Source organism: Osmerus eperlanus, chromosome 16 (genome assembly GCF_963692335.1).
Source record: "Osmerus eperlanus chromosome 16, fOsmEpe2.1, whole genome shotgun sequence".
Lineage (NCBI taxonomy): Eukaryota > Metazoa > Chordata > Actinopteri > Osmeriformes > Osmeridae > Osmerus > Osmerus eperlanus.
Genome location: NC_085033.1, coordinates 5,892,149 through 5,907,006, shown reverse-complemented (window position 1 = coordinate 5,907,006; position 14,858 = coordinate 5,892,149). Strand labels below are relative to the sequence as shown.

Below are 14,858 nucleotides of genomic sequence, written 5' to 3'. Positions count from 1 at the left end.
AAGCAGAGAATGGAAATGAGTGGTGATGGGGGGGTAAAGTTCTACGGTGAGAGAGAAAGAGAGAGAGAAAGAGAAAGAGAGAGATTGTAGGAGAGCAAGGGAGGTAGAGAGGATCTGAGGGATAGAGGGACACTTTATTTAGACAGTGTGGGCTGAGATTTCACTGATGTCAGCAGGAAAGTGTGTGTTTATTTATGTGTGTGTGATGCCCATGATTAAATGGGCTGTTATTGGCCTGTTTTCCCTCCCCCATCATCTGATCTATCTCTGATTGACACTTTGACCTCTGAACTGGAGATTAGACCTGTCTGTCAGTGTGTATGTGAGCTAGAGAGGGTGATTATGTAAGGGTCTGTGTGCTGGTCAATGTACAGTATCAAACAGAGTGAATGGCAGTGAGCTTAATTTTTGCTGACAAACATAAACAAAAATAACACCTCTCTCTCCCTCTCTCTCTCTCTCTCTCTCTCTCTCTCTCTCTCTCTCTCTCTCTCTCTCTCTCTCTCTCTCTCTCTCTCTCTCTCTCTCTCTCTCTCTCTCTCTCTCTCTCTCTCTCTCTCTCTCTCCCAGCCCACACAGAGGTGTCGAGTGATGGCCGTCCCCGAGCCAGTGATCCAGCCAGGGCCAGCCCCGGGGTGAAGGCACCCCCGGTGGTGAGGGTGAGAGGGGATGCTGCATTGCCCGCCTGGCTGCACCTCGGCCTGCTCCTGGCCTGCCTGGCTCTCCCCTGGAGCCTGTGAGGCTATCTGCGCGCCACACAGGGCCCCTCCACACAGACCACCCGCCACCTCTGATCCCCCCCCCAGTCCGCTGGCCATACACAGGGGGCCAATGTTGGGGAGAGAGTAGAGGGAAGTGGGGTGGAGGTTTTGGGCTAGGGTGGTGGTGGGGGGTTGACAGGGCAGCAGGTACAAAGACAGAGGGGACAGTGTGAGGAAGGGATGGGAATTTGCTGTCCCCCTCATGTGTGTTTGTATGTGTGCACTTGCTTGTCGCACACACACACACTGATTCACATACACACACACACACACACATGCAGACACAGGTAGATTGTTCTGTAGACTGCTGCTTCCTCTGGGCTGCTCCACAGTCTGTACAGCATGCTGTGGGTTGTGTGTGAGAGACTACCGTAGCCTTTCTGCTCTCTCTGCTTACATGCGCACACACACGCACACACAGGCACACACCCACGCACACCAGCTATCTCTCTTACTTGAGAATGCTAAAGAGCTGAACTGTATTCTACTGACTCGTACAGTACGTGCAAGTGAATAAAAACTTGCACAAATACACTGTCAATCATATACAATCACACATACTCTCTTTTCATATCTACGGCTTACGGAGATTATAGCTAACATTGTCTTCACTCTTGCACCAGCTGCTTGAAGACAACAAAGTTCAGCTCAGTTTTAAACTCTTGTGACATTTATTTTGTTTACCAGGAATACGGAATTGGTGGTAGATTTAATACACAAACCTGTGGACAAGGCCCCAATGTGTCCTGATTACTATATAGTGCATCTATGCAAGAAAAGAATGTAATGACAAAGAAAGTACACACACGCATGTTTACCTGACTAAGTATGTGTGTATAGTATGAACTTGTAAATAGGATTGATTTGATGGAATATATTTAGAAACTGTTGTTGGAAAACGGTCCCGACAAACGCCCTTTTTAAAATAGCCGTTATTGGATTCTATTCTACTTTCCTTTTCATGTTCTTCTTTCTTCTTGAACATCTTTTAATAACATCTGGAAGAAAAGCTTTGGAAAAAAACGAACGAGATACGTATGCTTCACTTACAAATATACCAGCTACATCATGTATGTCACCTCCCTGCGCTGTTCTAGGCTTTGAGGTTTCATACGGACCCCTTTCACCACAAACTTTCAGTCAGAGCCTGTTTGCACATTGTGGACACACTTTTGTTTGTTTTGTGTGTTTTTGTACGTTGAATTGCTCATACATGCATGCAAACTCTACATACGTTATTATAGTTTTAACTGGTACAACTGACTGAGAGGGCTTAATGTGTAGGGTTGTGGGTTATGAATGTATTGAGTTCGATGAGTGAAAGGGGAGGGTTTCTGTGGGTACAGCAGTGGTTGACAAGTGTTGAGCGAGTACAAGGTTCATTAAATGATTACACAGATATTTATACCGTGTGCCCATTCGCAGTCTCATAATATCGTTAGGGTCAGTCCTGTTTAAGCTCCAAAATCCCATTGTTGTTTTGTTTTTTAATTGAACTTAATCAAGTCCATAATCAGCATTCTCAGATGAAGCTATAACGTACCTCTTAAAGATCTGTTCTCAACCTGGACGTGTTTTTAAGATTTCCCCAGCCATGCTCTGAAGTCCTGTTCTAAACGAAGAACCTCGTCTCTAGTCATGTCATCTAAGCAGTCCACCTGAATCACTATCCTGCCTCTGTTGTTGCTCTATGTACTGTATGTATGTTCTTAATTGGCCTCCAATGCTCCCACCTCATGTAGAGGCATATCGCATGTGTATAAATGTATATATTTCAAGTCGCTCCCGCCGTCTTGTTTTTGTTTTTTCCTCCTGTGTGTTTTCTATTTGGGAAGATGAAGGTGGACGACTCCTCGTGTAGTGACATGTCTGTTAAAGAGGCTCTGCTACGCAATACAGCTGCTCTGAAGGACCTCCCTCCTGTGCACATCACCAGAGACCTGTTCTACAACACGGCTTGACATCCGTTCGCCTACGTGTACCTGTGCCTGAGTGATCTTGACTTGACTCAATGATTTCAAAAAGGTGTTTGAAAATACAAATTGTATTTGTATGTATTTGTATTTTCAGCCCCACTAGTCCGGGAGAGGTGGGGTGTATCGGGGTTGACCTTTTCACTTTTCCTCGCTATAAACGAATGCGTCTGTGTGACAACGAACAATGTGACAATGGCCTATGCCTGTACCAGGGATGGAGCGAGAGAGAGAGAGAGAGAGAGAGAGAGAGAGGAGAGAGAGAGAGAGAGAGAGAGAGAGAGAGATGAGAGAGAGAGAGAGAGAGAGAGAGAGAGAGAGAGAGAGAGAGAGAGAGGAGAGAGAGAGAGAGAGAGAGAGAGAGAGAGAGAGAGAGAGAGAGAGAGGAGAGAGAGAGAGAGAGAGAGAGAGAGAGAGAGAGAGAGAGAGAGAGGAGAGAGAGAGAGAGAGAGAGAGAGAGAGAGAGAGAGAGAGAGATATCCCAGTATTGGAACCACACTGGGGCAGTCGCTGCAGTGGCAGTGCGACACTGGTGTTGACAGTGACCGTTAGATCTCTCAGCTGATGTGTGACTGACCGGGCCAGCTGGCAGACAGGATGGCTGGATGGCTGACCACTCTGCAATAGGAAAGTTTGCTATTTTGGGACGATAATTCACAAATTAGCCACCGCTGTCGGCACTCGAATTAGCATGACCGTTAGCTGTTTTAAAGCAGACACACACCAGACACACAATAGACACACACACCAGACACACACACCAGACACACACAGTAGACACACACAGGCTCCCAGGGCTGAACCCACTGTGGGGCTATCCTGTCCAAGAGGTGCATCAGGGCTGACTAGGCCTGATACTGTCAGTTATCATCACTGTCATCATTAGATGGATAAACTCGTCATCGCCATAAGGTACAACCAAAAGAGTTGCGTTCAAGTTAAATCAGGCACAGGCATGCACGCAAATATACATGCTTCGTTTGGGATATGTCATCGCTCCACATCTCCCACTGTGGCCACGGAACACCTCAACATGGGTATGGACACCACCACCCCCCCACTCTCAGACTGACCGGGGCCAGGACACACACATGTATGGACACACACACACACACAGCACACACACATGGACACACACACATGGACACACCTGCACAAGTACACACACAAATGGACACACACACAGTATACACAAGCACAGTACACACATGCACACACATATATTACTGACACACATTTTACACACACATACAGAGGAAGACTATCTCAGCCTTTTCTATTATATAGGTCTCACTGGGTGTGAGACTAAGTGAGTGTCTGGTAGAGAGAGAATCCAGTCTGAGGCAAACTCCCAGTCTTGACTGCATTCTGCTTGGTAAAGCAGAACAGTCTTCATGGTGTATACTGACAGACACGTTGCACACACACAAACACATACACACACAGTTGGTTTGGAAGAGTTAGGGGATATGTTCGTGGGTGAAATTGAGAGAGAGTATTTGGTTGCAGGAGAAAGCCCACGACTACGAACCACACAGTGTACAGGGCAAACACACACACACACAGTGTACAGGGCAAACACACACACACACAGATTGAGCGTTACATTGAGACTGAGGGGAACCTCGGGTCACAGCTGCTGAGCTCTCTTGTCTGGTCTATTTTCAAAATGTTAACATCAGCACAAATGAGGTGATGGCATCAGCTTAACCTCAGTGACGGCAAAGAGTCTGTGTGTCACTATACAGCAATACAACACACATTTAATATTACGGTATCAGTGCGTCCATAAATATATGCACATGAAACATTCTTTATGGAAATAATCTTCCCCCAGGCAAACGGATGGAGGAGGGAGGAGCCCGGATAGTTTTTCCCAGAATGCCTTGGGAGCTGGGGACTGGCAGGCGATACTATAGCTCTTCTGGAAATAGCTCTTCAAACTGCGTGAAAAGGAGCGAAGGAAGGGGGGGAAAAAAGAAAAGGGCTAAATAGGAGAAGGGAGAGAGGAGACGGGGACCAGAGCTGATACTTCAGTTTCATTCTTGTGGTTGAAGTCTGTCACCTTCAACTCATGTACCTTCAGACAGAGAGGTTGACAGAGAGAGAGAGGAAGAGGGAGGGAGATGGAGAGAGATAGGAAGAGAGAGGGAGATGGAGAGAGAGAGTGTGAGAACTCTCTGACAGGATTCTGCTGCCAAAAGAAAAAAGTATGAGATGAACTGTGGACACGTCAGTAAACTGAGCAAGTCAAGCAACACACCAGGCTTGAGGTATTATTTTGTTGCAGGAAACCTGACAACCTCCCCCTTCCTTCCTCTGATTGGCTGAACGTGTCGTGTGGAAGTACTTCCTTGCAGACAGCAGGTAAAGAGAATGAAGATACTCTCTCTACACTGTGTCATAACACACTCCAGTGTACAACCCAGCATACAGATCAATCAGATTCCCACACACACAAAGAGAGGACACCCTCATACAATACATGCACATGATCACACACTTATGATCACCCCACCACACACTCACACAAAAACCTTGAAATGGTCAAAGAGTGAGAGACCCATTTCCCCCAGCTCCCTCCTGCCCACTGGTTCAACTGCATCTCCACAAACATAACGAGTGACTCTGAGATTGCCAAAATAATTCAGAGAAGCTACAAGGCAATAATGCTGGGTCCCATCGGTTTAGGATTAGTCATAGCACTTCTGTTCTGTAATAAAGACATGACCTGACCGGACCCAGAGTCTGAGGTCCAGAGTAGGCGGTATTACAATGTATTTTTGACTCCGGCAAGGTTCTACATAGTCGTCTGAATGTGGAAGAGTCCAGGAGAACATAGATATGACAGTAGCCTTGTGGATGTGTCCCATATACTCCTTGAGCTACAAACCACCCCATGCATGCCATGTTTTTGTCATTTTACATGAAACAAATAACTTTAATTTCTTATGTAGGATGAAACAACAGCGACTCTCTACTGGCTTAAAAAGAGCTCAAGTCAAGTGGGTCTTGTAAATCTATGAAGAGCACACATTACATTTACATTTAGTCATTTTACTTTTGGTTTTGAGGGAAATGTTCTCCCTGACAGCAACGTTTGAAAGCGTTTTTGTTCCCACCACCAGACAGATTTATAGGCCACATTTGTTTTACAGTGCAGTTTTACAACACTGTACGTGGAGAGTGCTGAAAGGACCATTTATCTGAGTACAAGTCTCCATTACTGTAGCCGGCCCAGCCCCTTTACAGGTGTGTGAGTGTACATGTGTGTGTGCATCTGTATGTGTGTGTCTGAGTGTGTGAGAGTATGTGTCTGCACACGTGTATTGGTGCGTGTGTATTTCAGTGTGTGTGTATTTCAGTGTGTGTGTGTGTGTGTGTGTGTGTGTGTGTGTGTGTGTGTGTGTGTGTGTGTGTGTGTGTGTGTGTGTGAGAGAGGAGATTATAACCGTAAACCCACACCTTGAGAATAGTTTCAACCATGGGGGGTAGTCTTTAATAACTGAAAATTCCCATAGAAAAACATTTCTTTAGACAGCCATTGTAATGGGATCGTGGCTTTTAATTAGATGGTGCAAAACATCAACATCTGCTCATCCATATGTGTGTTAGTTGGACCAAGAGCAGAGGTTACATCACACTGTCTACTTTTGTCTTTTTCAACCAAACAAATGGGGACCAAGTACGAAGAGTAACTTGATAAGAGGGCTTCCACTGCAAAGAGAATGGAGGAATGTCCAAAGAATTTCCCTGCGTTCTTGGGTGGTGGTGCTGGGAAAATAATGAAGCGCTCAGTGCGGGGGTCTGAGAACAAGAGCATGTGTATGAGATGTGCCCCCCCTCCCACGGTGACCACACCAGAAGGCGTGTATGCTGCATAGCTGATGTCTGGATCTCATCACACAAGGGGCCTCAACCTGACCTCGGTCCAAAAGCTATTTATAATCATATCAAATACTTTGGAGGGAACATGATTGCCTGTGACAATGAACACAACTGGCTGGAAAATTCAAATGATCCCATTTTGATTTTAGACTATGGGATGAAAATATTGCATCTAAAAAAATAACGTGAGACAGAAAGATGGTCTGACGGTGTTGTCCTCTTGAAAATAACATGCATATCGATTGAATCCACACAGGACAGGCACATAACTTAACAACTGCAAAACTTACCATCAAGCCATCACATTCGATTGGAAACAGGTTAACTTCATTGGTCTGCTCACAACATGGTTCATACAGTAAGAGAAAGTATGGGATAAACTAAGACTACAAACATTTCAGTACAAACGTTTTTTACGGGCAGCTTTCCAGAATATGGTTAAAGGTAACCCCCCCCCCCACCCACCCCCCCCCCCCCCCTTACACACACACCCCTGCCCTCTGCTGGGCCATTCATGAGTTCTCACAGTCAGGGGCCGCTGAAGAAAGCTCGGTTAATTCATCCTTGCAGACAGTTGACACATAGGGCAGCTTAAATATTTAGATGAGAACGGTGTGTGGGCAAACGAACAGAGTAACTGGATGAAGGGGGGGGGGGGGGGAAAGGTTAGCAAAGTGGTGTGGTGACACTGGCAGAGTGGCAGAGAGGGTTGAAGTGTGTGTGTTGTGTGTGTGTGTGTGTGGGGGGGGGCAGGAGACGCTCAGCGCCGTGAGAAAGAACCCCGACAGCTTTTGAGACACCTGAAGTCCCATTACTAATTTCTCCTCTTCCTTCCCCGAGCCCCGCAGGCACTGCCAAATAGGATTGCAAGTCTAAGGTAGATGGGTGTGACAAATCACACCTATTATCTGTCTAACCCCACTGGAGACAGACAGCAGCGCGGCCAATTGGTTTGTTCTGATTGGTTCATATTATGGCTGTCAGTGGGATGAGAGTTTGGAATGCTCTCACAGAGTTATTATCCAGCCCATGTGATGGGAAGGAGCTCTCAAGGTGAGAGAGTGGCAAGCTTGGCCCTGTGTCTCTCGACCTCTCCCCAGGCATCTGACCTCTCCGCCAGTCTACCCACCAAGGGGACCCGGAGAACCTGGGCTGGCTGGAAGAACTAAGTCACACTCTCTCACCCGTTCCATCATAGTTCATCTTTTTCGGGCGTTCTCTTTTTGCCGTCCATCTTCCTCAATTGGCCAGTCATCTTTCCCAGATCCCCTTTTACTTTCACTCTGTTGTTTGCGCACCAGTTTTTATTTTCCGTTCTTTTGATCTTTTTTTCTCTCTCTTTCTCTCAGTGTGTGGGTGTGTGTGGGTGTGTGTGTGTGTGTGTGTGGTTGATGAAAGCCATTGACTGTAGAAAGCCCAGTGAGTCTGTAACAGCCCTGAATACTGCATTGCTGCTCTCTGTGTAACACTCATACTGCCACAATGTACATGTAGTGTGTGTGTGTGTGTGTGTGTGTGTGTGTGTGTGTGTGTGTGTGTGTGTGTAAGTGTGCATGTGGGAGTTTCATTGAGTATATGTCTGTATGTAAAAAGGTGTGGCCCTACCTCTGCAAAGCAGTATAATTCCACTCAAATCCCCATCACGCCCAGAACAGGCCTGCCATGTAATTACAGGGAATGCGTGTGTGTGAGTGTGCTGCAGAGTGGTCGTACAGGAGATCTCCCCCTCAAAACACACACCCATTCTATGCACACACATACACACATGCATACAGGCACACAGCAGGATCCTGGTCCTCATTAGTGTTCTTTCATGGTCAGAGCCAATAAAAGTTGAAGGAGGCAGTCTGGAGGCAACCTGCAGTAGCCATGGGCCACTGTTAATGACATCATCTGGAGTCCAGCCCCACCTTCTTACTTCTGCAGCACGGTACCAACCTGTACACTCACACGACACACACACCGACACACGTACACACAAAGAATGTATCCTTTTTGCTCTGTCTCTCTCTCACGCACATATGCACGCACACACACACATATTCACACAGCACAAATTCTTCCCCCCCTCTCTTTCTCTCTGTCACTCACACACACACACACACATACACAGAACACACACAGAACACACACAGAACATGTTCTTCTCTCTCTTTTTCTCTCTCTCTCTGTCACACAAATACACTGCACACACACACACACACACACTTGGCCTTGTCAGCACCACGATAACCTACCACAGGTGACCGACCTTGTATGGGTGAGGACAACGACTGGCGACAGAGAGGGAAAAGGCAAGTGCCAGTAGTTATTAGTCAGTGGCATTGTCATGTGGGAGGTGAGAGGACAGCAGCTATGTTTGGACTCGTCCAGTCACACAGGGACACAGTATTTATAGTGAGTGTCACTGCCTAATGTCTTCAGGAACAATATCAGTTAACCCAAATACAAGCATGTGCTAGCAGGAAGTGATTATTTATGGCATTATTAACTCTCCTAACTCTTTTGTTTTGTTTCTTCCTCTCTTCCTCACTGTAACTTCTTCCTCCCCCTCTTGCTCCCTCCTTTTCTCTCTCCCGGTCTATTCTCACTCCTCCCTCTCTCTCTCAATAATTTACTCTCTCCATCAATGTCAATTTCCTGTCTTTCAATGACAAGCGGTGTCGAAGTCGCATAAGGTAGTGCAGTGTGTTATTGAGATGATAAAACTGAACACACTTTAACCTCGGCCTTCCGTGTTTTCCACAAAACCTTTTTGGATTGAAAAACACAAGTGGAGGGTTCTCAAAGGATTGAGAAATACCGTTTCTAAACAGGTAGGGTGTGGATGTACAGGTCACAATGTAAATGTGTGTCCTGGTTCTCTTCCCACTGCCTGTCCTCAACGGGAAAGCGAGTGGGTTTGACCGTCGACAATAGACTCCATGCAGCTCGTTAGAAAGTTGATTTGAATAGTTATGGAAAAGAAGAGGCAATTATTATCCGAGGAGGCGCGAGAAACGAGGGGTGGTGTAAGCACCGAGCCCAGCAGGCACCTGTGAAAGAAGCTCACTGACGCAGTCTGTGTAGGAGCAGCATCCCATTAAAATACATGGACATCACACATCCAACGCCACGCACAGAGATGGACTGCCAAGACGAGTGTGGGAGAGAGAGAGAGGCAGGCGGAAAGAACGAGACCGATTTAAATCACGATACAGCAGAGTTGACTTTGGACTTTATAATGGATTGGACCAGCTGTACATCCATTATTTATGATGCAAAGGTAAATTGTGGGTCGGTTTGGGTGGGAAGCAGACACCCAAACACACACGTTCACTCACTGACTCACACACAGTCAGTCAGTCAGTCAGTCAGTCAGTCACTGACCTCTCTTACACACGCATACACAACCAAAAATATAGACTTTTGGGAGGGGGGGAAAGAGGTTACATGTTGTGCAGGCCGTCTCTTTGTCTGTCTAATGACACCTTGAGGATAGCATGTGGACGCTCACTCCTGATTGGAGGAACACGAGTCACAACCTGACAGAAGCCTCTGATTGGAGGTCAGGTATCTTAGGTGAGAGTGACTGATAATTAAATGACCTAAGAGCACCTGGGCATGAGGTCACCAAACTGCATGTTCCACATTCTCCAGCACAGATAAGTTGCCCTCATTGGAGATAAGACTCAAGCATAGTAGCAACGTAGCAAAGTAGTTGTATAAAAAGATATAGATATGTTCACGGATTTGAAGCAGCATCTTGTGAAAAATAAATTGTGCTATCCTGGTGTTCTCTCTCTCTCTCTCTCTCTCTCACCTACTCTCTCTCTCTCTCTCTCTCTCTCTCTCTCTCTCTCTCTCTGTCTCTCTCTGTATCTCTCTCTGTATCTCTCTCTCTCTGTATCTCTCTCTCTCTGTATCTCTCTCTCTGTATCTCTCTCTCTGTATCTCTCTCTGTATCTCTCTCTCCCTGTCTCTCTCTCTCTCTGTATCTCTCTGTATCTCTCTCTCTCTCTTACGCTCTCTCTCTCTCTCTCTCTCTCTCTCTCTCTCTCTCTCTCTCTCTCTCTCTCTCTCTCTCTCTCTCTCTCTCTCTCTCTCTTCAATAGGGCAGCGTCCCACCCATATCTGTCTCCGCCTCCCCTTTCGAACGAGTGTCACAGCCGGTAGAGCATCGTTACAGTGAAACAGATCGGACCCTTCATTCCCGCTGAACCTTCGCCGCGCTCCCCGTCCTTGGATCCCCTCGAGACATCTCAAGGTAAAGATTCATAAAGCTATGTTGAGTGACACCTCAGCACTTCACGATATTCACGATACTTATTTTGGTGCCCTCTAACTCTCTCTTACCTACTCTCAGGTGAGACAAACAGTCGAATCAGGCGACTGAACATCGAGACGCCGGACACATTTGAGATGCACTGGCTCAACACAGATGCGTGATTCTTTAATTGGGTCACTGTAGTTAAAGGCTCCGCTGTCTGCATCGTGCGTGCTCAAGACTCTCACTTGTTTCGAGCAGTAGCGCGCGGAGAAAGGAGCGGAGCCCTATCAACAGGCGAGGACGTGGAGCGGGTATTAAAGGGGGATTCTGACCAACGGGAGTAATTCCCTCGCTCAGTCACCTGTCTGCCTGATTTTCCCTCGGCGGCCCCAGTAACGGTCGGGATGGCGGGGATGGATTCGTACGTGATTGTTATTCTGGTCCTCTGCGCTCTAACTGCGCTGGGGAATGGGGACGACGCGATCACCAAAGCCCGGAGTTGTTCGGATATCAGGAAGTTTTACACTGGCAAAGGGTTCGGTCTGGACGAAGTTCCCCTGTCTGAAATATCAGGTACGCTTCAGATAACCTCAACGCGCAGCGCACATGCCGGGTGTGCTTCACTTAGCTTCCTTTAATGATCAGAAATGACCAATCATTTTGTCAGCTTACATATATTGAAATGATTTGCCTGTTGTCTTAACTGGCCATGAGGATAGCCTCAGGCAAGTTGCTTGAAAATAACAAATTTAGACTTGGCTAATTAGGTCTGTTTTGCTCCACATTGAATACAGTGGAATACACACTGCCAAGTGTAGGCTACTGTGCTGCCAACATTATTAACACATTTGGACTCGATTAATTTAGGATTAGATAATGTCCCTCCCCAAACACACACGGATGCCCCCCCCCCACCCCACCCCCCCTTCCCTTTCATTCTTTGTGTCTCTCATTCACAGAGTCCTTATCTGAAAACTCCAGTCGAAAGTCAGTTGACCACATGGCATATAACTGCAGCTCAAATATGCTCACTGTGTCATCCTCTGATGTCAGAAAGGGTTCTTTTCATAGGCGCTATCACAATCTAGCTATGTCTCCTAGGATTGCCTGTGAGCCTTCCAAGAAATTATCCACAGTGGTTACCACACATATACACACACACATCACACAGACACACACACACGCACACACATTTTTACATGCGTGCATGAACCCACACACATACTGCACATGCGTACACACAGACACATAGACATGTGCACACATGCACACACACTGTTCCTTGCAATGTCCATACTCAGATATAAGCCCTTCCTGCACGAGAAACAAATGTTGCACTATTAAATAAGATGTGTGTATGTTTGTATGTGTGTGAGTGTGTGTGTGTTTGTATTTTCAGCTGTAACCAGGTCATTTCAACGGTAGCCGTTCATTTTAATCACTCTATGATGTTTCGATGTCTCTGGATGGAACAGTTAGTGTCACCAAGTGACAGCCATCATTAAAATGGGGGGGCCCCGTTGCCAATTTGCCATTATCAAAATGATTAACCATTGAGTCTTAATCAATCACCGGACATTAACAGCACAGCCAGCCCTGTGGGCTGATGTGACAGCCCTTTCTTTTATCAGTGTCTAATCAACAAGGCTTACAGCACAGATCCGTCACATACGACTGCCATCTGTCTGAGTCTGTCAGAAGATGGTGAGAGACAGAGAGACCAAGACAGAGACAGAGAGAGAGAGAGAGAGAGAGAGAGAGAGAGAGAGAGGGGGGGGGGAGACAGAGACCAAGACAGAGAGAGAGAGAGTATACCAGTAGAGATAAAGCTAGAAGGGATGAAGAATGAATAGCAAGGAGGTTCAGGATCTCTTCATTCTGTACCTCCTGAACATACCAAAGTGTTCTAATGACAAGGCTCTGGGGCGGTGGCCACACCTTCTAACCAATGACCTGTGGCATGTCCTGGGTGTCCCACAAGCTTCATCATGGTACCGTTCCGAATCGTCTCAAGCTGGTTAGGAGAGCACTTCTGTGATTTACTGTGTGACAACGAGACCGTGTCCCAATTTCCAAAGGTCAAAAGGATTCTTTCCCTGTTCTGCTGTGAGCCTCCAGAAATGTGAAGGTCTCCATCCATCTCTCACCTTCCTCTTCCTCCGTTTCTCCTCCAGCCTTGTATCTTCTCCTCCCCATCCCTTCTTTTTTTCCCCATCCCTCATCGATCTCTTTCTGTTTCTCCTCCGTCTCCTTCCACGTCTCCTTCCTCTGTTCTCATCCATGGAGCTCTCCAGTCACGACATCCAACAGGTCTTACCGATGTCGTATTAGCTTGTGACATGCTGGCTGTTCATTTTTTGCTTGAAGGAAACGAGAAGACAAGTAAGCTAGGAGACGAGGAGTGTAGTTCGACTCCCACTCGAATATCTGTCTCGAAGCATGCTTTAGCATCGACGCCAGATCTCGCATGGACTCTCCTGCGTACTGATTATGTAATCCCAAGAGAACCGAGCCTGTTTTGTGCATTAATCCTTTTTTATCTTATAGTGTGATCGTGTGTATAGATAGACGTTACGGTGTTGTGGTTGTGTGATTTTGGCATGGTTTCATAGTGATGCCGGTTGATTGTGTGTTATTGTGTGTGTGTGTGTGTGTGAGGTGGCGGGTAGGAGTGGGTTGTGCCCTCCTTGTCCCACCCCATCATTACAGTGACGAAGGCTTAACGATCGGTTTGTCTTTGGGACGAGGACATTCCCCGTTTATCGAAATCGTCAACGGTGCCTGTTTTGAGCCACACACACACACCTACACTTTCACACAAACACACACACACACACAGTCTGTCTCCCCCTCCACACGCACACGTTCATACGCACACATACTCTGTCTCTCTCTCCACGGACACACACACGCCCACAAACCATTACACAGTCAACTCCTGGACACTTCCGGTAGGAGCTCCAAAGGCCTGGTTATTAGCTTGTCTATCCCCAGGGTCCATGCTTCGTCCCTGCTGTTTACAAACGGCCTATTGGCTCTGGGACTATGTTGCACACTAATTACGGGTGTGGGTGGAGACATCGGCTAAATCAGTGAGTGTGTGGATAGCGACACAGTTGTTGGGGGTGTAGGGCCGGGATGATGGGTTGTCGCTAAAGACTCGGTTGGGGTTTGAACGTGGTATTTGTCTATTTTCGGTGTGTCACAGCGGTGAGGAGAGGCATGGGAATTTCTGTGCTTTTGACGATTTGAGACCGCCTCTGCACCATAGTGGTACATCTGTGTGTGTGTGTGTGGAGGGGGGGCATATGTGGCATTAACCTCCTCCCACTTCCATGCACATTCACACACATACACACACACACAACACAATCTCCCTGGTTGACTCAATATCACCTTTTTAAATCAGGTTAGTGATATGATAAAACCTTATCCTGAACACATTATCTGAAACCTAAGCCTTGCTCCTAACATTAACCCCAAAACCATCCCTAACTCCTAACCCCAATTCTAACCGAATTCACAAATTCCACACATTCAAATGTAACTCGTTTTACGATTCATGAGGGATTTCTGCTCTCCACAATAACAGTTAAATAAATGCCCCTCACACACACACGCACAAAGACAGCCGACAGCCACTGTACACCCGCCAAACGGCATGCAGCAACCGTGCAGCCTGTGACATTTTGTGTCCAGCTGAAGGTCTCAAACAGCCTTCATTATGAGGCTAAGGCTGTCTAAAAATATAACCCAGGGGGGTCTGCCTGTCTCTGGCCTGGAAGGAACCCTGCTGGCCCAGCTAAAGGTTGACCCCTGCCTGCTTCAGAGCAGCTGTGTGGAGACAGGGCGTCCATGCTGATGAAGCTGCTATACCGTGCATTTGGAAGTGAACGACAGCAGCTTTTTTGCCCACGGTTATTTTGGATGTCTCTGACATCGATACCCCCCCCCTCTCTCCAGTCTGCCTCCGCTCACACAAACACA

At 47.0% G+C, this 14,858-nt stretch overlaps 2 protein-coding genes across 3 annotated transcripts in view; both read left to right on the top strand.

The window, feature by feature from the left end:
- The window catches only part of LOC134036635 (glypican-5-like), a 66,672-nt gene extending 64,128 nt beyond the window's left edge, over positions 1-2,544 (top strand). For both annotated transcript variants that reach the window (XM_062481637.1, XM_062481636.1), the window contains one exon: positions 571-2,544. In XM_062481637.1, the coding sequence (XP_062337621.1) occupies positions 571-740 (170 nt within the window). In that variant the 3' untranslated portion in view covers positions 741-2,544. The remainder of the gene's footprint in view (positions 1-570) is intronic.
- An 8,200-nt stretch (positions 2,545-10,744) lies between these two features.
- Positions 10,745-14,858, top strand: part of LOC134036536 (glypican-1-like) — a 37,644-nt gene continuing 33,530 nt past the window's right edge. The window contains 2 exon segments of the mRNA XM_062481523.1: positions 10,745-10,868; positions 10,968-11,444. Of these exon segments, the coding sequence (XP_062337507.1) occupies positions 11,276-11,444 (169 nt within the window). The 5' untranslated portion in view covers positions 10,745-10,868; positions 10,968-11,275.